This window comes from Xenopus tropicalis, chromosome 6, assembly GCF_000004195.4.
Source record: "Xenopus tropicalis strain Nigerian chromosome 6, UCB_Xtro_10.0, whole genome shotgun sequence".
NCBI lineage: Eukaryota > Metazoa > Chordata > Amphibia > Anura > Pipidae > Xenopus > Xenopus tropicalis.
Genome location: NC_030682.2, coordinates 28,159,979 through 28,186,167, shown reverse-complemented (window position 1 = coordinate 28,186,167; position 26,189 = coordinate 28,159,979). Strand labels below are relative to the sequence as shown.

The 26,189-nt window shown below is 41.8% G+C and overlaps 1 protein-coding gene across 9 annotated transcripts in view; it reads left to right on the top strand.

Moving 5' to 3' along the window:
• Positions 1-26,189, top strand: part of cacnb2 (calcium channel, voltage-dependent, beta 2 subunit) — a 143,446-nt gene that overhangs the window by 78,567 nt on the left and 38,690 nt on the right. For 6 of the 9 annotated variants that reach the window (XM_031903932.1, XM_031903931.1, XM_031903930.1 and 3 more), the window contains one exon: positions 12,059-12,178. In XM_031903932.1, coding sequence (XP_031759792.1) covers positions 12,059-12,178 — 120 coding nt within the window. Of the gene's footprint in view, positions 1-9,879; positions 10,621-12,058; positions 12,179-26,189 lie in introns of those variants that run through there. The other 3 variants (XM_018094798.2, XM_018094794.2, XM_004915425.4) reach the window with 3 other exon arrangements.

Here is a 26,189-nt window from a genome sequence, read left to right as displayed (position 1 = left end):
AGGAAATAGGTACATCTTCTGGCACTTTAGAATAACAATAGCAATGATTAGGATAGGAAGCACCATGATTCTGATGGGAATTGTTCACAGTAAGGTTTGAAGCAGTAGCAGTTCAGCCACAGCCAAGGGCAGAACTTTTCATAGAGTGCTGCTCAAAACATAGCCCCTTTACTCTGTCAAACCATAACAGCTATCATGGGTATGACTGGGCTTGTAGTCAGGGACAATGTGAGAAAAGTGCTTGCCTGGGGTAATACAGCATGTCTGGGGGCTCGTAACTGGAATACTGTCACTATTTGCTATTACTAAACTACAGCTTCCACCATCACACTGGCAGCTCATCCACAACTGACAGCCCTCCTGCTTCAGCTCTTAGTTGAATGCTGGGAGCTGTAGTCCAAAAATATGTATTCATAAATAAATAGGTATAAAGAGTGACTATTCAACTTTTACACCTTGTTGTTGTGCTACAGCTTTAAACACCTCCAATAGGCCAAGCTGGGAATTGTAGTTTAATAACAGATGAAGAGCTGCAGGTTGGTCAATACTGATATAAAATGTAACTTTTCCCATCTTTCTGCCAGCCTGCCCTACTAGTGCCATCTTTACCCACTGCCCTACTATCCTGCCATCTCCCCTACATTTGCTTCCTGTATCTGCTTCTCTGCAGGTTGACACCATGTGTAGTGCCCAACCCAGTCTCCCTTTTTTTGCACCCACCCAAAGACAACTTTTTTCCCAGACCAATGCTGTAGAAGAATTAATTGTGTTAGGCTTTTCTGACATGTAAAGATATCCAGGCCCTGATAAGAGGAATCTATGGTGTGGACGTGCCTGGCTTAGCGAGATCTTTGTTTAGCCAAATAGAATAAGCTAATTTTCTCGCTTAACCCTTCCCCCCAAAAAACTTAAAGCACTGGTGTCTTAAAAAAGAATGGGGGAAAAAGAAATAAAACCAAGCAAAGGCACATATGGTCTCAATTGCTGAAGAAGCTCGTGCTAGCAGTCCATATAAACAATTACGTATGATTCATTGCTGGGAAGTTGTGGCCGGGTCTCTGATAGGCCTGTGTTCTTGAAATGTTTCTCTTTGGCTGTAAGGGAAGTGCTGTGTTAATGCCAATAGTCATGAAAGCTGTTCTTCTTATGCATTTATCTAGAAAAACCCAAGTTCTCCTGTTATACATGTCGGTAGTATAGTGTGGGAATGAGAAAGTTAAGCTCCCAGCTAAACTGCAGCTCCCATCACCTTCACCCTATGTTAATCTGTACTGTAACAGATCCTAAACCGAACCATCCCATATGCTAGCGGGGCAGGGGATATTTACCAGGGTGCATTTAGCATTACAAGCCCTCATTTGGACTGCCACTCCTGCTCCTATGCTAGGAGGGGGGAGACCTGCTCAACAAAAAGCTAAATACATGAAAAACCATTTAAAATTAAATGAAGACCAATTGCAAATTGTCTTAGACTATCAATGTCTACATTATACTAAAATGTAATTTAAAGGTGAACTACCCCCTTATTCATGTATTTATAAAGCAAAAGCATAATCCTCAGCGCTGCATAATAAATGGGTGCATACATAGAACATGCAGATTTACATACAAAAACAACCAATAACCGATACAAGAGGTAAAGAGGGCCCAAACAAGCATACTTTGCATCTTAATTGTGTTCCCTTCTGTCTGAGCCTGCAGTGACCCAGCAGCCTTTCCTGTGCTCCATTAAGAGACAGGGGACATGATTATTACTGTCATGTGTTGGTCATGCTTTATTCTATGACCTCCTTGAAAGCTCTATTATTGATCTGAAATAAAACATTACTTGCACAGCAGTGTAGAACAACTTTTCCTTGCTCTTTTTCAGTTTTGTGTTGCCCTTCCACAAGCCTACTTCTACAGCTGCAACTATTCAAAGGCACAAATCCTGATGTGTGACCAATCCCAATTTCCATTGCTCTGTATCCGAGATATAGGAAACACATGGTACCTGCAAACACTGATACCCCTCTAGCTACCTTCTGAATTAGCAGTAATATTTTCTTAAATCTTATCCTTACTATCAGATTATTTTCTTTTTGTAACACTTTGGCCGTCATTTAAGTGTAGAAATAGGCAGGGTGTAGGCTGTGCACTTTGCTCAACAGGGCTCAGGGGAGACATTGTCGTGGGGCTTTTATTTTATTGCAACCAGGATGCTTTCTTAATGTTTTTCCATTTTAATTATTCTCAAAGTTAAACAAAAACTGCATAACTGGATAACTGATCCCATACCTGTAAAACTCCTGCTTAAAATGTCAGGATTATATAAATAAAGGATACAAATAAGTGTCATATTTTTCAGAATAAAAAAACATTCTGGAAGGTTCATTGGCTTCTGTAGATATTGACCCTAATGTGTTTGTGATAGGGACATAAGATTGTAAGTATAGTTGGACAGGAAATTATATTCAGATACCTGTGCAGTACTCTGGCAAGGTCCTACCACTGCTGATACAAATAAAAATGTAAAATACATTATGATATATCCACTGCTTTGATCCAGAGGAAGGCAAAAAACCCAACCTGAAGCCTGTGCCAATTATGCCTCAAGAGGGGAAAAATTCCTTTTTGACCCCCATGGCGATTTGGAGCATTTGGAGTTAACATGAATTAATACAATGCAGACTCTCAATTTTATACAGTATAAAGATACAGAAACCACAATATAACAATGCATTCAGAAAAACATCCACATTCCGTAAGTAACAAATAATATGAGAACATAAAGAAGAAAACTCCTGACATTTTTGCAAGATATGCAGAAAGGGGGAGAGTGGGATGTTTCTACCTGCTCAGATGATAAGGAAGTGACTGCTCCTTCCCTTGACATCACATCCCTCTCTTTCTTCACCCCCAGCCCAACATACTCCTGCTTTAACTCTTTCCTTCTCATCTAATTCTGCCAATCTCCGAACATAAACCAGTGTAATCTGGCTGCTGGTCATTTGGATCCCTTGTCATGCAGCCCCTGCGCTTATAGTTCCAGGGCTTTCCTTTGCCAGTACATGAGAAAGGCTTAGTTGAAATGCGATTGAATAGAAACTAAACAGAGCAGGAGGAGGATGATGATGATGATGGAGAGAGGGTACATGTGTCAGTGCTGGAGCTGGTATGATTTTGTATGCGGAATGCTAATTTTTGGGGGGTCTGCATTAAGCAGATTGCTAGTTGTTGGCACCATGGTGGAAGACACATGGATGAGCAAAATGTTCAGTAAATATTTAAGTCTGTTTGACATATAACTGGTTCATTTTCTATGCCATATACTGGAAAAGTTAATACAAACAAAATAAGCAAAATAACTATAGGAATCATTAAAAGCATGTAATTTGTTCCTTATTCTGTGCATTTATTTTAATGCCAAACATATATTTACTACAGTGAAGTCTCATTAAAAAAACACAATTTATATTCTGTCTCAGAATTATGGTCAAATATCAACTTTATGGCACGAAATTGTAATTTACTTTCCCTTTTTATTAATCCTGTTTTCAAAAGGAAATAGGTCAGCGCTGCCCAAGCACCAGCTTGCACTATGGCAGGTTTTGTTGTGCAGGGAGTTGCAGTTCAGTAGCAGTGCCAGATCTTTTTCTAAGCTATGTATATGTATAGCTTCAGGCAACATACTATTCTCCTAGCTACAGTGCTGTAAAGATGCAGTGCAGATAAAGGGTAACTGATCTTGTTTTGAGAGACGTGCTCTGAGCATGTAGGATTCCCACCCTAATACATATATTATTGAAGTTGGGTTGTTGTACAGCTTGAGAAGGGAAATGAACTATCATTTGCCATTGTTGATATACTTGTGTAGATGCACACATTTGTACTATAATAGATGACGTGAAAATTAACTGGGATGGGGAAATTGGGAGTATTTGGACTTTTTCTTGTTTCCTTGTTTTGGAATATAAAGAAAGGAGCATTGATCTTTTTAAATCTTTTTAGGGTCCTTATTAAACTTAGGGAAGATGACCTATTTCAAAACATATATTGAAAATTTCATATCAGCCAGGGTGTTGGAAGGGGTCCAGAGGGGGCCACATTGCTAGTGCAGAAAGTGCTATTGTGCTTTCTGCACTACAAATCTTTATTTTGAAAAATTAAAATGCAGCTCAAAGTTATCAGAGGCAACATTTTGCTGCCCCTGGTAACTGACTGCTCCCTGCCGCCCTTTGTCCCAAAGCAAAATGCCAGTTGATAAGAATATGGTGGCTAGGGAAAAAGGGGGCAGGGGGTAATGTGAAAAAAATATGAAACAAACCCATGCCATCCAGTCAGAAAGAGCAGTTTTGTTGTTATTTTTTTGTTTGTTTTTTATTTTCTAGAGGGCCAGGATTCACCCAGAGCACTGGTAGGTAGGTCTCGTGGGTAGGTCCCATTGGTGGGCGCATGAGGCCACCCCCACAAATGTTTTTTTAAAGGAACAGTAACACCAAAAAATGAAAGCGTTTTAAAGTAATTGAAATATAACGTACTGTGGCCCTGCACTGGTAAAACTGGGGTGTTTGCTTCAGGAACACTATACTATAATTTATATAAATAAGCTGCTGTGTAGCCATGGGGGCAGCCATTGAAGCTGGAAAAAAGGAGAAAAGGCACAGGTTACATAGCAGATAACAGATAAGACACCATTGTATTCTACAGGGTTTATCTGTTAGCTGCTATATAACCTGTGCCTTTTCTTCTTTTGAATGTCTGCCCCCATGGCTACACACCAGGGTTTATATAAACTTCAGTAATGTTTCTGAAGCAAATACAAAACTTTTACCAGTGCAGGGCAGCAGTACATTATAGTTTAATTTCTTTAAAATATATACATTTTTTGGTGTTACTGTTCCTTTAAGTCATCTGTTGTAGGCCCCATCCACCATGTTTGGGATGAGAGGATTCCAAGGGCTTTTGGTGTCTCTCCTAAAACAGGTTTCCTGTGTAGTAGATATGAAAAAGAACACTTTGCAGCAGAATGTCCTATTCTTGGCAACTGTTCAATTGCTATTCATTTTTTATTTCTTATAGTTTTAAAATTATTTTCCTTCCTCATCTGCCTCTTTCCAGCTTTCAAATGGGGGTCAGTGACCCCAGCAGTCACAAAAACAATTGCACTGTCAGGCTACAATTGCATTGTTATTATTACATTTTATAACATTTCTTTCTATTTAGATCCTCCCTATTCATATTACAGTCTGTCATCCAACTCACTGCTTGGTTGCTAGGGTAAATTAGACTCTAGCAACTAGATAGCTACTAAAGTTCTAAACTGGACAGCTGCAAATAAACAACCCTAAATAATTCAAACAAAGACCTATTGCAGATCATCTTAGAATATCAATGGCTACGTCATTCTACAGTTAAATGTAAAGATGAATTACTCTATTAAGATAACGTCAAATGTGCAACCCCAAGGGATCATTTTGGCCCCCAGTATATTTGATAGTTTTCTGTGGTATGATCAGTAAGATGTTAAAAAGAAAAACATTGTAAACAGAAAGCATTTACTTTTTTTTCGTTGCTTTTGTTGTTTTATCCATGAAATGTTCCGATTAGTTTTACTAGAAAATGGCAGATCCTAATGTTAGTAAATACACAATACACCTTATATTATTATGATGACTCTTATCTGTTTTCCCTCACTATTTCCTGTTTGCTGGCAAATTCCTCTTTATATAAATCAGGTTTGCATAGTGATACAAAGTGGTTTCTTTGTGTGTAAAAATCATTGCATAGTGTGGCTGAAATAACTCTTTGTTGTATTCATCCTTATATGCTGCCAATTAAGTTGAGAAGAATGATTCTACAAGTATGAGCTGCACTGGGTTAGTGAAAGTGCAGGTGACTGAAGGGTGGGTCTAGTGGCAGGACCTTCCAGCCCCTCCAGACCCATGCCAGCTAACCCATAACCCTCACCCACCAGCTGCTACCCAGTGGCATAACTACATATGCAGCATAACCCCTGGTCACGGCGGGGGCCGTGGGACAGAAGGGCCCGGACCGTGGGGTCTACTACATATGTAGTTATGCCACTGGGTAGCAGCTGGTGGGTGTGGGTTGAGTTATGGGTTAACGGACATGTGTCTGCCCAACCGGACCTGTGTAGGACTCTACCTCACAGCCCCATAAAGAGCATTACAGAGCCTATGGTGCAACCAAAAGCGCAGAACCATATATATAATGCTGAAAAAAAACAATATGCTCAAAAAACAGGCTGCTCAGTTGTTGGGACACGGTCACGGCGCCCATTTGTCTGTCTATTTTATATTGCTCCAGATGTCAGACAGTCTTTACAGAAGTGGACAACACTTGCAAGTACCAGACTGTATAGTTTCAGATAAGTATGACAGATCAGCCTGGGCAACTCAGAGATTCCCATGTGCTGGTATATAGATATCCAGAAAACAAACAGTCAGTACGTCTTGAGAAGATGTTTGAAAAGAGGCAAGAACATACCATAATTACTCTGATGCTGGAATCCCTCCAGCTGACCGACAGTGACACGGCTAAGAACTGTTTTCTCAGCTGGAAATACAGAGGCAGAAAACAAAAGTGAGTCTGCCCTGATGACGTAGTTCAGTGTATGTAAGAGAATCTTTGGCTGATGGATGGATAAAGAATTGTACCATATAAATGCTATGCACATAGTGCTTTTGCCATCTATATGAGCACCTTGTGCCAGTTTCTCAGGCATAGATAACTTCCATACAAAGCTCAAGGCAAAGCTCACTCAGAGGCAAGGGAGCCTTGAACACCTGCCCCAATGGAGCGCTCTTTGCATATTGCACATATAGGATGTGCCTCTTACATTGCACTAAATTCATAGTTGTGTAGATGCTCATGTCATTCCTAAGAGCCAGGCCTTCTCTCACCAGTGCAGACTGCAACCATTTGTACACAATTTACCAATCTTTAGATTGTAAGCTCTTTTGGGCAGGGCCATCTTCATCTCTTGTATCAGTTATTGGTTGCTTTGGATGTAATTCTGAATGTCCAGTGCCATTTATTTAAAAGTGGTATATGTTGCTGCTTTTTAAATACGTCTTAATAATAGTAATAATAATAATTCTTTCCATCATGATAATGTGGTATCTGGAGTAAAATGTTACATCTTTTTGTGATAGGCACAAATACACTGAAATTCTGGGAAAGAATGCTGCATTGTGGGTAAAAACATAGCAGATTGTTTACTTTGCTCTCCTTTAGTAAATTTAAAATAAAAGAATAAAATAAAAAAATTTGCATTAATATCCCTTAAATGTAAACGTGCATGGTCAGCTTTAAACCACTCCCTGTCTCCTTAAAGGGCCGCCTCTCCTACCTGGGCACCTTCTGTATTTGCAAGGTCTGCTTCCCCAATAGTTAGGCCTCTGAATAAATAGTAACATAAGTAAATAGAAAGAGGTGTGTAGCTGCTCAGCACTGCTTTCTACTGTACTGTATTCTGCACTGTGGGCAGGTAAAATTTGTGTTTGGGGGAGGTAATAATAAAAGTCTTTTCTATGGAGAACCTAAATATAAATATACAGTAGTTAATATGTTTTGGGGGAGGCTAAGCCTTTTCTTAACCTTTATTATTCTCCAACCACACCCTGGCCTTAAGGCCCCCATACACGGGCCGATAATAGCTGCCGATATCGGTCCCTTGGACCGACTCGGCAGCTTATCTGCCCGTGTAGGGGCAGAAATGAGCAGACTGGCCGACCGATATCTGGTCTGAAATTGGGCAGATATCGATCGGCCAAGTTAAAAGATTGTCAGATCGGGGGCCGCATCGGCTCGTTGATGCGGTCCCCGAACCGACTGATACATTGCCGCCTATATAATCCGGTCGTTTGGCCCAGGGCCAAACGATCGGATTATTTTTTTTTTAACTTCGAGCTCCCCGATATCGCCCACCCGTAGGTGGGGATGTCGGGGGAAGATCCGCTCGCTTGGCGATCTCGCCAAATGAGTGGATCTTACAGTGTATGGGGACCTTTATAGTGTAAATTCTGTAGCACTATACAGAGATTTTGCCTCATTGACATCTGTACGTGCTCCAGTGGAGCTTACAACAGATAAACAAATCTATCCCGTTTCACTTCGCCGGAAAATTTGAGAAACTAAAAAATTTGCGAAACACAGAAAACTTTTTTCTGTGGCAAATTTTTGTTCCCGTTTCACAAAATAATTCGCCAATGGCAAAATGCGGAAATTTGCTGCAAATCCATGGCTGAAAAGTTCGCTCATCACTACTAATAGCACCTTACATTTAATTTTGCCACAGTCTGGGGAGGGAGAGCAGCAGGGGAGGGCAGGTGGAGATTGGGTCTGGGTTGGCGGGGCCCACTGCATGCCTCCCAACTGTCCCGATTTCCGTGGGACAGTCCCTCTTTTGACAGCTCAACCCGCAGTCCCGGATTCTTACCGAAAAGTCCCTTATTTCCCTTTGATCTCCTGCACTGAAGCTAAAAAAGATACAAATTTAATCAAAAGTAGCTTTTGGCAGAAAGCCCAGAAATCTTAACGAACGTCACCTGCACTTAGAAACATTGTTTCTCGCTTTTAATGAAATAAGTGGGCTTTTGGCAGAGAGCCCAGAAAGGTAAAAAGCCCCCCTGCACTAAGATACAATTGTAACTAATAAGCTAAACAGGTCTCTTGGGGGAACTGAGACTTCCAAAAACCCCAGAAAAGTGTTCAAACTTTAAATAACCTACCAAATTTATTTAGGAGGCGTGGTTGTAAAAATGGGCGTTCCAAAAAAATTTGCCGCGCTGCACACAGCATTTATTTTTGTCCCTCTTTCCGTTTTCAAAATGTTGGGAGGGTTTTTCCCAGTGTCCCACCGGCCCAGTCCGACCCTGGCTTACACTATAAGGTCCTATTACATTCACACACCAGGGTCAGTGTGTGAATGTAATAGGACCTTCAGGACCCAGTGCCTGTATGTTTTAAATTATGGGTTGAAACTGGAGTACCCAGAAAACCCCCACGCCAGCACAAGGACAATGCCTGTTTCAACACAATTTTGAAATATTTCCTTTACCATCCTCAGTGGGCTAAAGTGTTTCCTTCTGGGAATTCATATTTTCTGTATGTAAAGCCACATAAAGAATTTCTGAGCTTTCTGCCCATAGTAACTTTTCCTCTGTTCAAAATAGCTGCAGGTCGTTTCATCTTCCTCTCCAATGACAATCAACTGCAAAGTATCCCCCGTCAGTGTTTGCACGGCGATGAAGGCTACAAAACCCATCTCTCCCCGGTTTCTATAAGTAATCACTGTGTGCAGCTACTCAAGGGCGATTTCATTTACAGTCAGCAGAAATCACTTCTGGATCCTAGCAATCACGTTAATATCTTTGTACAGGTATGGGATCCGTTATCCAGAAAGCGCCAAGTGAAAGTATGACCATATCCTAAAGACTCAATTTCAAACACAAATTCAAATTTGTAAAAAAAGATTTCCTTTTTCTCTATAATAATAAAACAGTAACAAATACTTGATCCTCACTCAAATATAATAAATCCTTATTGGAATAATTCTTTTGGGTTTAATAAATGTTTAAATGATTTTGTAGTAGACTTAAGGCATGGATATCCAAATTATGAAAAGATCCCTTATCAGGAAAACCCCAGGTCCCAAGCATTCTGGATAACAGGTCCCATTCCTGTATATTTATTGTATCCATGAGATGGGAAACTGTAAGAAGCTGTTTATCCAATGTTTTTACTGAAAGGGTTAAGTAGTTATTGATGTTTTCTATGAGCCATTAGAATTAGACAGTGACTAACACAATAGCAGCTAGAATCCCTTTGTCTGTGAATGACTCCTTGAGATAACCGTGGCAAGAGACAATGGCGAGAGCATGATGGGGAGACAGAGACTGCGTGCCACTGATTAAAGCCACGCCAGGCAGTGCACCAGCTGTTGCAGTTTTTGCAAGCGATCTTGCTATTTTCAAGCTGTTTACCCTTGAGATGCAGAAGAGCAGTCTGACATGGACTCGCAGGCACAGAGTCTGATGTGAGCATCTGCGTAAGGACCTGGTTACTGAGCATGCCCAGTGCTGTGAGAATGCCTTCCCTCGGCCAGATCCCCAAAGATTGATTGAACTTTGCACTTGCAAATGTCACTGAATACATTCTGCCCAGGATTCCTTGTATTCTCCAAAGCTCTCCCCTTCCGAGAGCCGTGCTGGATTCTCTCCCTGCCAGAGCCACCTCGCTGAAATATTAGGGCTGGAGATGCTTCCCTCTAACAGAAGAAACGTGACTGGAAAGGGAATATTTGGGAGCACCTCTTGTTTTTAGATCTTTTTTTTTTTTCTTCTATTTCTACATGGATATTTTGTTAGTGCTGCAATGAATGAATAAAAAAAACACAGCATTTCCCATTCACTTCGACTGAAGTTGCTGAGTTGAGCTTATAGCAGCGTGTGAGGGAGGATGGCTAGGGAAGGGACCAACATTCAGCAATGCTTTCCTTCCTTGCCGGCAGCTGACGCTGGGGACCATTACTGACCAGGGAGGCTGATGAAGGCCTCTTGGATCAGGCTTCTAAAAAGAGCCAAAGGAGGACGACTGAAGAATTCAGATATCTGTGTAAGCACCTTGTTTCCATTTTTACCTGTTCTGAGGGGAATGGCTGCTCCTAGGAGCAGCTCTCAGTTCATAGAATCCTTGGGTAACATCTGGCTTCCAAAGCTATTGAAATAGATAGATAGGTAGGTAGGTAGATTGATAGAGAAAGATTATAGATGATAGATAGATAGAGAGATAGAGAGAGAGATAGATAGATGGATGGAGAGATAGATAGATGATAGAGCACTTAAATAAGCAAATGATGACTATGGGGAAGTGTGTCTTGCTTAGTAATGCTGAAATTGTATCTTTATTTGCATTTATGACCGCACTTAATAGAGATGTGCTTGTGTTATTGCTGAGCATAGAACAGGATGACCTGAGCCGGAGGACTGAACATAGTGGAACCCCCTAAGAAACAGGATAATATAGTAAATAATAACACGTATCGAGGAGGAGCAGCCTGTAGGTACAGCAGGTTGTTCTTAGGGGATTATAGTTCAGAATTGACCTGCAGGCTGCCATGGGAATCTGCTAAACAGGGAATGTAGAATTTGGTCGCCCAGGGCAATGAGACTGTTACCTGGAGATAGAAACACTGCTGGGCAAATAGTACTGTTTGCAGAACACTAGTCCTTCTCCAAGAAGGGGTCATTTTCAGCCTGTGGGACTCTAAACCTAATTATAGGACAGGGCACTGTGATGACACTTGCCCCAGGCACAGGGGAGAACTCTTGGGCAAAACAAAGGAGAAATGAATATTATAAAACTGTGTGATAACAGAAATATTTATTATGATCTCCTCCAGCTGTTGCTGAGCCCAGACACCCAGCATTCCATTAGAAGCTAAAGGCACTGATTGACTGACTTTGTAGTTCTGCAACAGCCAGAGGGTCTCTATATGAACATCTTTCATTTAAGTAGTTTTGCAAGTATTTAATGCAATTTTGCCATTACCCCAGCCCTTTTACCATATGGATAATTTTTTTACTTCTAAAGAGTGATAATTAATCGCGCAGTCTAAGAGTTGCAGTACAGCAAATTAATGAAGATTGTAAGCTCCTGTGAGCAGGGCCCAACGCTAACAGATGGATGCATCTAATAATCAACTTTTAAAACAGCATTGCCTTAAACTTTGTCTGCTTTACATAACTGATTATAATAATCACACATAACAATGTTACTTGTCTGCCTATTCACTGCCTGCATTATTATTATTATTATTCATACTGATATGGGCTAAATCTGTCTGGGGAAAATCAAAGCAACATGTGGAGAGAAAGACAAAAGCTTCTCTTTCTACAGAGCGGCAGGATTTTACTTGCCTGCAAAGCAGCCAATTAAGCAAAGGGATAAGCCCAACAGAAATGACCAGTCTAGGGGCCACCCCTGCCAGTGGTAATTGATTTGCCTGCATGACATGAGCAAGTCACACTGAACCCCCTGTTTCTCACCCTAGGGTTCGGCGGACTCGTACACCAGCCGCCCATCAGATTCAGATGTTTCTTTGGAAGAAGACAGAGAAGCTGTGCGAAGAGAAGCGGAACGTCAGGCCCAGGCACAGTTGGAAAAGGCTAAGGTATGGCACATACTGGCTCTCCTCTTGGTTACTTACCATTTAGAGACTGATACCCTTCCTTGGAGATGTGCTGTTTGGCATTCATATAACAATTACAGAATGGTCTGCTTATTATTTGGCACTTATTTGTGTGTATGGGGTCCTGCAACAGACCTACATGACTGATATGTGGGCAAAAATTGTTCTGATGTTGATTGGTTTGCGGATGTGGTCCTTGCCCCTACGGCCTGTATTCCTGTCATTATCATCTAAATAGATCAGCCTGGTATCGCCCAACTTATGTTGGCATATCGGGGAAGATCAGTTTGATTGGCAACCTCACCAAAGGAGCTGATCTTATAATGTTTTGTTAGTTTAATGCCGGTTAAGGGAGGACAATAATTTGGTCCCCCCAACCCAAAAGCTGGTCTTTTATGTAAACTAAAAAAAACAAACACTTTCCAGCATACATTCATTGAATATGTCATTGGTTTACAATTATTTGTAAATGTGAACACTGTGTTCATCCTGTTTACCTTCTGTTCTATATATATATATATATATATATATATATATATATATATATATATATATATTTATATATAATACAGTTGGAGTCAGCTCTCCTCCAGGTCTGTTAATCAGCTGGATTCTGCTACCTTGTTTCGGGAGTCAGAGGCAGGAGTGCACAAAATATAAACAATAAAATATATTGCAATAGTTACAGCGCCGGATTTCAAATCCGGCCGTCCCCCATTCGCCCCCCCCCCCCCTGCGCATGCGCGAACAAACCCACCTCCCCTGTGCCCCGTCGACGCAATCGCGCATGCGCGGGCATTTAAACTCCCATACGGAGTATGGGAGCAAAATGTCAAAATTTTGTTGTGGTGGGGCGGCGTGCCGCCCCTAAATTTCTGCCGCCCTACGCCCGGCCCTTTGTGGCCTTGCCACAAATCCGGGCCTGAATAGTTATGACATTTATAAATAACTTTTAACCATTGAATGTGTTTACTAAAAAATGCCCCGGCCCTGGGTACTTCTGTAGGGGAGCCACATTGCCATCTTCTTCTGCTTGCGATCCTCTCTATGGCCCAGTCTGGATGTAAATGTGCAATAGCGTGAAAAGCTGAAATTAGAAGCAAATAGCTTTTAACTGTACTGGACATTTACAACTGGCCCTGGCTTACAGAGAATATCCAAGAAGAAGAAGAAGATGGCAATGTGGTGGTCCTAAAGAACTACTCTGGGCCAGTGCAGACTGCAGTGATCTGTTAGTAGAACTGGGACTGGGGTGATCAAAGGCTTGTAACTTGCCATGGAAGATGGGGGCTTGGTCTAAATAGTCCCTTTTTAAAAGCTCTTAAAAATTGCCCCAACTACCCCCCTGCTAGGAGAACATTCTGTTTTTACATCTATCCCTTTGCCAGTAATGGCTGGTGGTGCTGGCAGATTTTTTTTTCTAATGCCTCAAAATGACCCCGAAATTGAACAGAATTTGAATGATTAAAGGTAACTACAGTTTGGTCTTTGTTACTAGTGAGGCCCAAACTTTGCCCATGTTGGTCAGAGCTGCAAAGCAAATGCAGTTACTTTGGATACAGAGATCATAAAAGGCTGAACATTTAGCAAATAACATGGAGAGAGTGTGCAGCCATCACTGGGGAAACTGCAAAAGATGATTGAAATAAAAGCATTATATTGGAAGGAAATGATATGACAGAGAGATCACAAAATGAAAATCTATTGGTAAAGGGACAATATTCACCCTTTTCCAACATGACTTAATGAATAGGGCTTGTGCTAAGCAAACATTTTTCCTATTGTTTAGATTAGGAAATATCTATGGCTTTTGGTATTTCTTGTACTGGGACAAATCTAACAATGAAAGTCACATTCTATTTCCAGTCCTTTGGAGCAGAGTGAAGCAAATCAGCAGTTTATTGAGATGCCCTCTGTATAAACAAACCCCTCCCTTCCCAGTCCAGAAGCCTTTGTTAGAGATAAGGAGTGGATCACTATACAGGGGCTTCTTCATGGACTACTGATCTGTTTTGGGTATGGGTGAGGTGCCATGAGGATATTAGATGTCACCTTGGGGATCCATGTCCTTTGTAAAGCTTTTATATAGTCAGGTGGTGCTTTATTCCCTATATAACTCATTCTTTACAGGGACAACCTGGGCTTTAATGTATGTATAAAAAAAGAATAGCCTTGTAAATGTGTGCCCAATCAGTAAAAGGGTTTACAATCTGACATTGTTGGAAATATGGGATGCCAGGAGACTTTCTACTAACATTTCTTTGAGCTCAGTAAATCTAGCACAGTGTTGCCATGGGAATGTGGCTTAGTGATGTTGGCTGCAGTGCACGGACAGACTTCATACAATATTTATTACCTCTGGCATACCTGTCAGCTTACAGGCAGGGGGAATTACATGTGGGCCATGGCTTTCTTTTTATTCTTCACATCTGCACATGAAATGTTCTCCTTCAGGTAGCGGAGCCGTTCTGCACACCGGACACGGCATCTGACTGGAACAACTTGTTCACAGCAGGGACAGGAACACAGAGCATTCAGTGCAGTCCTTCTGATGAGCAATATCATGTGTCTTCTTTCTGTTCCCATTATTAAAGGGGATATAAACCCCTAAAACAACATTTTGCCTACTCAAAGAAAATGTAGTTCTAAGCTACTTTTTAGTATATATTCATTATATTTTTATTGAGTAATTTCAGGCCTTTTACTATGCGATTTGCATTTTAAAACAACTCACTGGTTGCTAGTGTTATTAGCCCCTAGCAACCAGATGGTGGTTTAAATTCCAAGCCAAAAACAAAAATTCTAAATAATTCAAAAGCCACACAAATTGCAGCATCTTAAACACCTGACAGCACAATACTAAACAAGGTCATTTGCACAAGGTAATGCACACTGCACTCTAATGCTTGCAAAATGCTGCAGGGTCTCCATTTCAGAAATTGAAAATTTGTTGCTAGCTCCTTCAATAGTGTGCTGTCTTTGTTAGGTAGTGCTTTATCCAAGAGTGGCAGGCAGTAAGGACAAGGCTGGCAGGTAGTAAGGACAAGGCTGGCAGGTAGTAAGGACAGGGCTGGCAGGTAGTAAGGACAGGTCTGGCAGGCAGTAAGGACAGGGCTGGCAGGCAGTAAGGACAGGGCTGGCAGGCAGTAAGGACAGGGCTGGCAGGCAGTAAGGACAGGGCTGGCAGGCAGTAAGGACAGGGCTGGCAGGCAGTAAGGACAAGGTTGGCAGGCAGTAAGAACATGGCTGGCAGGCAGTAAGAACATGGCTGGCAGGCAGTAAGAACAGGACTGACAGTTGGTAAGGACAAGGATGGCCTGTGTCCCCTGACAATGCTCTGTGCCCCTTAATATTCTAGCACTGGTACCCCATAGATCCATAAATTACCCCTATAGTCTTTATTTTTTTCTCACATAATAAATATGGGTTTTTTATGGGGGCTTTGTTTGGGAGCTTCCTGAACCTAACATTTTTACCTGCTGCAAACAACTGACACATGCTGTGAATTTCAGACTGGTAGTAGGATCCCAGACAAGTTGATATACTAGATATTATATTACAGCAAGTGTGAGGCCTTTACCAACAGGGTTAGTGGCTAATAAAATAGGGTGACACCCAAAAATGCATGTGAGCTGACATGTCTGGCATCAGGTCAGGGGAACATGTCAGTGAGAAACTCCACCCACCTAACAGACCAATATAAACCAATATATAAACCAATGAAACCGTACAGTGGGACATATTTACTAATGGGAACAAAACAGAGTTTTGCTGCTCACAAAGCAGTATTTTCTTTTCCAAATAATTCCAGCATAAATGTTGTAAACACAGCTAGGAACAAGCTATGCGGCATAATAAATGGCATGCAATTAGCAATCAGAGCATTATAAGTGTGGAATTAGGGGTGCAGTTTATTAGCTGGTTCAGTTATAATTCGCCAGTTTTTAGTTGGTTAATGGCATATGTACAGGGCTCCCTTTTTGTGATGCCAAACATTGAACCCTGTAAATGATGGAACCAATTAAGATCCAAGTGACCCTGTTCCTAATAGAGATGCTGGTACAGATCCATTCTAGAGAAGCACTGAATTTCAGCAATCAGACTGCCAATTCTCCTGGTGTCAATTAAATGACTACGGCACGGGGGTTGGACTGACGACATTGCAGGAACGTTCCCCAGAGATTGCTCATTAGTGGAATAAGTATAATAAACATCTGTCTCTCTCTGACCCAGAAGGACAATGCAAAGGTGCAAGACTTTCCTGCTGCAAATGGCCAGAACTTTCTCTACTTCTCTCAGCTGCTCCTATGAACGAACATATTAGAAATACAGGTATCGGACCCCGGATTCGGAAACCCATTATCCAGAAAGTTCCGAATTACGGAAAGGACATCTCCCATAGACTCCATTTTAATCAAATAATTCACATTTTTAAAAATGGTTTCCTTTTTCTTTGTAATAATAAAACAGTACCTGTACTTGATCCCAACTAAGATATAATTAATCTTTATTGGGGGCAGAACAGTCCTATTGGGTTTAATTACTGTTTAAATAGTGTTTTTAGCAGACTTTAGGTAGGAGATCCGAATTACGGAAAGACCCCTTATCCTGTCGCCTGTGTGGCCCTATGTAAGACCATTTATAATTCTTGGTGCTTATTTTCCTTTTTCCTCATTTGCTTTTGTTAATTATTTGAAATGTTGGAGAATTATTAATTACAGTCAGTTTTGAAGGTTTTTTTGCTGTATGTAATTTGGATAACTCCCAGTGGTTTAATATGTCCTACTTTTAAGGAGGATTTAGCGGCCATAGCTTTTGTGGGCACAGAACATTCCATTAGTGAATATTCTCGTTAATGTATATGTTCATGGCTGTCACTTTTAAAGACTGCGTCCAGTTTTAACTCCCATCTGGATTTAAGGATTGTTTAGAGAAAGAAAATACATCAGCATGTAAGGAGAAAGGTATGTTATTCTGGGGGCCATTTAGAGTAATTTTAGGGGATTTTAAAATAAAAGGCTTACTTTTCCTTGAATTGGTATGCTATGGCTGTCTTTTGACAGTGCACAGGCAATGTTAAAACGGACCTATCACCATAAAAAATAGTTCCAAATTGTGTTTGTCACTTACACTATATAAATATTATAAATCATGTTTCCTTCAGTTCGGGAATGGTGCATTCACAGCAAACAGGTAGGCGCCATTTTGTGGAAACTGTTGTTAAGGCAAGTTTTGTATCATTCCAAAACCTTATTTATGTGACAGAATGGGGACCTGATACACATGGCCATGCACTGGCTACACAATTAGATGGTGAGGTGAGGGGGGGTGAGGAGCAGGGTCGGATTGGGGGGTGCAGGGCCCTGCAGGTGCCCCCGCTGGCCGCGTCCCCTAGCCCCCCTTGCAGGGTCTGTTTAACGCGTTAGGGGAAGAACGGTCAGGCAAGGGGAGCGCCAGCAAGGGTCGGGTCTGGTCTGCCGGGGCCCGCCGGGATTTTCCCAGTCCGACCCTGGTGAGGAGTGCAGTTACATCTAAAAAATGCAAAATGTAAAGTGAAAGTAGCAGTCTGACCTGCCTCTACGCCTAAGGCCTAATGACTTCATAATGGGTATGGGTGTGTTCATAAAAAAGGAATTTTTTGGGGGGGGGACCAGAGTGTTGGGCCCCTGTGAGTCAGGTTTACTGGTGGGCTCCATTAACCCCAGTTCGACTTTGGTCTGATGGGGCGCAGTTTACTGCTCTTGTATCTGTGGTAACAGTAAATAAAACCATCCCCTTCCAGATAAAGGCATATGTTTAGCACAACTGTACTTATCTGTTGCTTCTAACATAATATTATTCTGCTCTTGCAGTAATCACCCTAAACCCCCATTTGTATCCATCTGGCATATGCTACAAATCCGGGCAGGGAAAATACATGCACAATGGAAAGTGATGTGTCGTGATAGGAGATCTGTTTCGTTTGGTTCAAGGCTGGACTATGATGGCTCTCTGTTGCTATGGAAATTTGGCTGCCTGTTAGTATTTTTGGTACACGGATCCATTTCGAGGCCAATCTGCGACTATTTGTTTATTCTATTTGTGGAAGCTGCATCAAATTTTCAAGGGAGGCATTTTACTAATTACTGAGTAATCTGAAGTGAAGGTGGTGATTGTGACAGAATGTTTCCTTTCCCGGTTGGACAGCTGGCCGAGATTGCTCCAGGCACCTCCTACAATTTATTGCTATGGAATTAAACGCAGGGGCTTATTACTCAGGGCTGACAAATACATCTAGAAAGCAAGTTGGTAAAACCAGATTTTCTAACTGCTGATGTAATTTAGTAATGTGTTATACATTTAGTATTCCGGCCTGCACCCCTACCCTCCATGTACACGCAGCTTCAAAATACTCTGGATGCAAAAGCCTGTGATTTTGGTTCCTCCTCTCTCCTGTTCATTTGTGGTCTGTGATGGAAATCTGTATACCTTCCGCAGAACCACCAATGACTGGTGTGCACTAACCTAATGAAGGGCATTAACAGGCTAAAGTAGCAATGGAGCCCTCCATCAGCATCCCACCAGCCAGCCATTAGCAGCTAGAAGATGCCCAAGGGACCATTTTTAAGTCTGTTACTAATAACCACACAATTTGCAGCAATGCCCTGAGGCTAATGTATGCATGGAACATTTGGTTAATGAGAGCAATAACTAGTGTGTAGATTAGTATTAAGGTGACAGTAAATGAGGCAAGAACAACTCGTGTCTGTGTACAGAGGATAATGTGCCCCCTACTATAATTTATACTGGCTGTTGGAAATCTATATAAAAGCACTCCGCCTCGAACTTATCTGGGCACGGCACGTCTAAGTGACTTCTAATAGTCTTACATTTTAGAAAGCACGTTACAATAGGGTGCATTATTCCGTATATTAGTGACTTCACATGTAACAAAATGAATGCGACCCAATGATGGGGCTTAGTAACAACCAGAGCCATTGATTGGGCAGGAGTTTTAAAGGAGACATATTGGATAAATAGATCCTATCACTTCTCTGTCCAGTGTGAAATGAAGAGTGGGCGTGTCCTAACGGTCCCTGCCAGAAGCACAGTAGGAGGGGGATAGCCAATCACAGCCCTGTAGACACACAAGCACAGACAGGCTTCAGTTCCCTATCAGGTCAGCCTAGCTGCTGATTGGTTCCTATCCTACAGTGCAGTGTACTGAGGGCCACCGGCTCCCCAGCTCATCCAGAGAATTCAGCCAGCAGGAAGTGGAACAGATGGGCGGGGCTAGTGGGGTTTTGGGCAAATTTCTCAATTAATCAGTCAGAAACACAACTTTTTTAGCACAATCCTTCTATATCTAGAGGAGTACAATTCCCTGGTACATTGTTAATTTTTATAGGATATGTCTCCTTTAAGCTGGCTTACAGCTAAAGATCTTTTACTGATAAGCCCACCTTCAGTTAGGCGCAATGCAGTATAAGCAAGACATCAGGCAATTTGTTCCTGCCCCGATGGGATTGTCAAACCTACTCTATCGACATCTGGCCCATGTTCAGTAGATATCAGTCAGGGAGGCCCTTGGGGGGCCCTTACATGTGCCAATAAGCTGCCAACAAGGTCTGCCACCAGCTTTTATTGGCCTGTGTTATAAATAGATTTAAGCCCATTCACACCAAGTCTGCAGCTTATGTGTCTGTGAAATAGCCCTTCCTAACAGATATTTGGCCAAAAAACAGCCAGATATTAATTGAACTATTGGTGAGGACCTCATTGATATGGTCCTGTCCTGACAGCCTGCATTGGCCTCCGTTATGATCTGAATGTTGGCCTGAGGGTCACCTCATCAAATGGGCAGATATTCAGGTGTATAGCCACCTTATGTAACATATAGGATGAGACCAGATGGACAAATGTCCTGTTGAGCTGCTATAGTATATGTGCTATTTGTTCAGTTGGTTGCCCCCAACAGTAAAAGCCAAATGAGCCAATTGACATGTAACATAGAAACATAGTAAGTTTGGAGGAACATTGACGTCCATCAGTTCAACCTTTTATGTCTATTTCAGTGTGTCAGGAGAGACACAAATTCATGGATGAGCTTCCCAGTCTGTACCCCACAAATAAGGACACATTTTTTGTCCCAGCGGCCCATGTGCCCTAGGCAGTAACATTCATGTAGCATAGGTGACATTGGCCAAGGCACACTGTTCTATGAGAAATCTCCGTATCTGGCTGCATTTGTTTATGGAACGCAGTTAACCAGGTATTTATATTAATTGCCTCAATAGCTAAAATGCCTCCCATCTTTCAGTCTCTAATTAAATGAGCACATTAAGTCAGACCAACAGACCAAGAGTTCATGCTCAGCGAGTCAGGGAAATAAATAAAAAGCTTGGCAGCTCTATTGTACTGTAGGTTGTACTGCAGTGTCACCATGTCACACACTCTGCTTTAATCAGGCGTTCGGCTGCCGGGGCCCGCAGGAATGGCATTAGTATTCCGCTCATGTTCCAGCTACATTATTCCCCTGCTGCTCCTATTCTCCCTGATTTGAATGTTATTGTGTGATATATTAGCTGTCCCAGGCCCCTAGTTATGTCACTGCCACTTTATAGTTTCTCCTTGATTGTCTCCAACTGGAAGGACATCATGGTGGCTTCTCATTTGCTACAAATAAAGATCTGAAATACCTTGTAACATTATTTCTTTCCAACATAATAGATGGGAAGATCAGGTTTGGTCCATATTGTCTTCCATAGTGTGACTTTATAATGTTACTTTGGGCAGAACTGGTGGCTTTTTAAAAAAAACTATTCACCTTCCCCAACGATTGCTGGGTCCTAAAAAAACTTGCTTTGGTGCCACCCTCGCAGTGCCACTTACACCAATGATGGATGTAGTAGGTAAGATTAATCCTAATATTGTAATTATAGTATGAAATAAACAGCTATATTTTGGGGGGGATAGGGATGGAATATTTGTAGCACAATTCTGAAGTGACCAGGGCAGTCTCCCCCCCCATCGATATACCTAAATGTAAAATGTTCATTGTGACCCTCCAGCTATTGCTGAACTACAGGGCAGGGGGCTATTACAGAGGTTCGCCCAGGGAGCCCCCTGCAAGGACTGTTGTTATTAAGGCTATATTCATGGACTAGTGACTGTTTGTTTCATGGATTCTCATGCCTGCTCCTGAGCCTCACAAACAGTACATGTGTATAGGATACACTACTATACAATAACCTACTGTATCTTGGGTTAAAACAACCTTTTTATATAAAAAGGGATTTGTTGGCTACCAGTTACAATTTTAAGCAATATATATATATATATATATATATATATTGTAAATACGGAGACAAGTTTACCTGATTGAATAGAGGGCTCGGTTGCCCATGCCCCAAGCATTTCACTAGAACTGTTTACTCCATTCAGTTAGCCACACAACTCAAAAAACCTTTAAAAGAATCAGGTCAGTCACCGCCAGGGCCGGAACTAGGGGTAGGCAGAAGAGGCAGCTGCCTAGGGCGCAACGATTGGGGAGCGCTCTCTTTAGTCATTGCAATTATCCATCGCATCGCGAACGTGCCCATGCATGCCAAAGCACACGCGGGGGGACGGGGGAAGGTGCAGGGGCGAGGGCCCCTTGGCCCCTCCGGGTGCAATGCCCCAGATCTGCAGCACAGGGAGAAACACGGAATCAAAGCACCATGTGGCACACACTCAATCCGACACCAGGGCAGTGGTGAAAGTTAAACAGCTTTATTCATAAATACATCCTGCCGCATTTTGTGTGTATACACATGTAGGCATATGTATAGGATAATCACACAGCAGCACAAGTACACTGTACATCCATATGTAGATACTGGGTTTGTTTAACAGTCTACTGACTTACCCATCTCTTCTGCCTTTAGGATACCCACAAAGTGTGCCATTGCTGGTAGGGCCAGGTCTGAGAACCTTAATATAGCATGCAACCTGTGACAATCTGTGGATTCTGGCAAATGCCAGAGGGGCTGCTGTAAGATGCCATAGACACTCACTATTTATTGGGCTGTTGGGGCCTCTGTGTACTTAAAATGCCAGGGCCTATTTTGAATCCCAGTCTAGGCCTGTGTGACAGACATACAGTGCCCTTTCTGCAATTCAGTGGCTGGATTGTACATTATTAAAGGGGCAGTATACCACGGCTCTGTTGAAGTGACATCATGTACAGTTCTGTGACGTAGGTGCATGCAACGTCACACACATGACATAGGGTGCGTAACATCACACTCACAATGTATACATTAAATAGGATTGTTATGCCTCCAATAAGGATTAATTATAGCCAGGTACAAGGCTCTGTTTTATTATTACAAAGGACATTTATTAAAATTTAATTATATGATTACAATTGAGCGTATGGGAAAAAACCTTCTCGTGATTCAGCACTTTCTGGATACTGGGTTTTCCAGATAACAGATACCATACCTGTACCATAAAGACTGACTTCCAATTACCTTTTACCAGTTATTTGATTTTGCAGCTTTCTGAATGGTTAAAAAGGGTTTGACTCGTGTCCTTGTTAGTCAAGGGTAAGTTCAGCAAAGGCAATAGGAGTGCAGACAATGTTGTTCCTGCGCTGTGGCTATGCAGAGCAAGGAAGTGGCTCATAAAATGCATTAAGCAGGTTGTGACTCCAAATGATATCAGCTCTGAGCCATGTATTTGTTAAATGGTTTGAATGAAGATCTAAATAATCTACCCCAATGATGCCATTAAATTATACCACCATCCACTGTGTGCTCTCCAAGTGCTCTATTTGCATGATTGAATTACTTTATAGATTCAGTTTTGATGTGTTATCCTAATATTGGCCTCCTTGATTAGGACTGGGCACAGCCATTGAATAAGCAATAGCCAAGCAGAACTGGAAGGCTTTGTTGCTGCCTTACATGCCAACATCTGTAATGATAATTATGAAAGTATATTTAGCCCCAGTCCCGAATAAAGAATTTCTATACAACGCCCTACTACGTATACCCAGCATGATACGACTAGTGTCTCTTTAGCATTTGATATATAAACTGGGGGTGGATACTGGGATGTGAGGGGTAAACTGCAACAATGGGAAATCTGTTCACCGTAAAAGAACAGTAACACCAAAAATGAAAGTGTTTCAAAATAATTAATATATTATGTTCTATTGCCCTGCACTAGTAAAGTTGTGTGTTTGCTTCAGGAACACTACTATAGTGCATATAAATATAGCTGATAACCGATAAACTTTGTAGAATACAATGGAAATCTGCACAGCTATTCTTCTATCTGCCATGTACCCTGTGCCTTTTCTCCTTTCTTCCAGCTTGAATGGCTGCCCCATGGCTACACAGCAGCTTATTTATATAAACTTTTACCAATACAAGGCAACAGTACATTATATTTTAATTACTTTAAAACACTTTAACTTTCTGGTGTTACTGTTCCTTTAATCACTTCAGTGTGCAGAAACCCAGAGCGGAATAATTATACTGCTGTTTGTAATCTCACATAAGCACAATTTGGAGCTACGCTGGAAGCCAATAATATTATTTAAAGCCTATCAGTCTGCATCACAACATTCATTCACATGGCTTTGCTTATGTCCCTAAGCAGGTGCTAGGAACTGAGATAAAGAACTGAATATTTAATACCTCTGATACAACAAGGCAACTAGTATGTACTGTATGTGCTGTACACCAGGCATAGGCAGCCTAAATGTCCTCAAATAATCTCACTAAATTGCTTTTATCACCAAAAGGTCACAGCACATATACATATACACACACACACATACACACACACACATACACACACACACACATACACACACAAGCCATAGAGTTTCATGCTGAAATCTGTCCCACGTGCCTGCACCTGAGCCAACCAAATGGCTTAGGGTGCAGGAACATCAGTAAGATTTTTAGAGTGTAGGGGCAGATTCCTGGCCTTAGTTTATCCACAGGCAGAGAATCCTCTCCATGTGAAAATTCCCTTAAGCTGGCCATACACATACCGGGTTTCGTATAATATTCAGTGCATTATGGTGGATGTACAAGACGACTGATATTGCAAAAGCTTTGAATATCAGCCATCTTGTCGATAGGGCAGAACAAAGAAATTTGAACGACGCCCGAGCAAAATCTGCGTTTAGGGCTGAATCGTCAGATAGGGGTAGATTCCCTGTTGTTTTTACCTCCATATCTGACAATTCAGCCCTAATGGTCGCAGGAAAGATCATAATTAGTATGTGAATGGCCACCTTTAGGGGCAGACCACCTTGAAGATTAGTTTAAGCATGTTATGAAATGGTCTAACCTTATCAACGTTTCAGTTGTCTTCACTATTTGCCTTCCTTTTCTACCTCTTTTTTTAGTTTTCAAAAGGGTGTGGGGGGGGGTCACTATCTTTCTATTCACGCCCTCATATTCCAGTCACCCATTCAAACCACTACCTGGTTGCTGGTAAATTGAAAAGCAAACATTTCTTTCTGCCTGCTGCCAATTAGCCTTTGGAGGAGGCAGCAAACATGTCTATTGGTTATTAGAGGATGTGACAAAAACCTGCCACTAGTTAAAGACTCCTAAAGCTGGACATTATAAGATCCATTCAGTTGGCAAGGTCACCAAACGAGCAGATCTTTCCCCAGTTTGACCACCTAAGGTGGGTGATATCAGGTTGATTTGTTGCTTTGACCCTAGGGCTAAATGATCGGGTGACAATGACGGGGTTAAAGGCCATTTATCAGTCAGGCAGGCCTGTTAAAAAGCCCCATACACGGGCAGATAAGCTTCCGGTCTGAAGGGGTGAATCAGTAACTTAAATCTGCCCATGTGTGGCCACCTTGGTCAGTAGTTGGCCAGTTTTGAGGTAAAGCCACCGTTAGTGAATATTACTTAGCAGAGTGGAGCTGAGAAGAATAACAATAGACAATAACGAGCAAGAGGTCAAAACACAGAAAAGTCTGCCAACTGGTACAGCTTTGAAGATAAAATTCCATTTGAATGGCTAGATAGGATTATTACAGTGAATGAATGAGTACTTTGTGTAATATTACCTAACCATTAGGAATGTTTTGTACTTTGTATTGTGCGAAACATTTTGTCTCAGAAGGAAAGAGACGTAACATCTAATATATTGGATTAATAGGGGACATCTTCAACATGAATAAATCACCTTCTGTTGTTGGTACTCGGCTGTGCTAGAACATTCTATTCATAGGCGAAAGGCATTATGACATCTGTATATTTTAGGTTTTATCCCAGCCAAGGAGCCATTTGCAAGGACTTTGTATTTTCTCTTGATACCTGTGTGGGTTTTCTCCAGGGAGGCTGGTTTTCTCCCAGACCCCAGAAACATACAGCAAGGTTAATTTGTTTGTGACAAAATTGATCATTTTGTGTGTGAATATGATAGGGACCTTAGACTTTAACTGGGGCTCCACTGGGGCAATGGAACTCTCTGTAAAGTGTTGAACACGATATATATTAAAGGAACAGTAACACCAAAAAATGAAAGAGCTTTAAAGTAATAAAAATATCATGTATTGTTGCCCTCCACTGGTAAAAGTTTGCTACAGAAACACTACTGTATATAAATACGCTGCTGTGTAGCCATGGGGGCAGCCATTTAGGGCTCTGGCACACAGGGAGATTAGTCGCCCGCAAGAAATCTCCCTTGTCACGGGCGACTAATCTCCCTGAACTACCATCCCACCTGCAAAAATGTAAGTCGCCGTTGGGATGGCACATTTTCGCCGGTGGGATGGTAGTTCGGGGAGATTAGTTGCCCGTGACAAGGGAGATTTCTCGCGGGTGACTAATCTCCCCGTGTGCCAGAGCCCTTAAGCTGAAAAAAAGGAGAAAAGGCACAGGTTCTAAAGCAGATAACAGATAAGCTCTGTAGACTTTTATGGTGTTTTATCTGTTATCTGCTATTTAACCTGTGCCATTTCTCCTTTGAATGGCTGCCCCCATGGCTA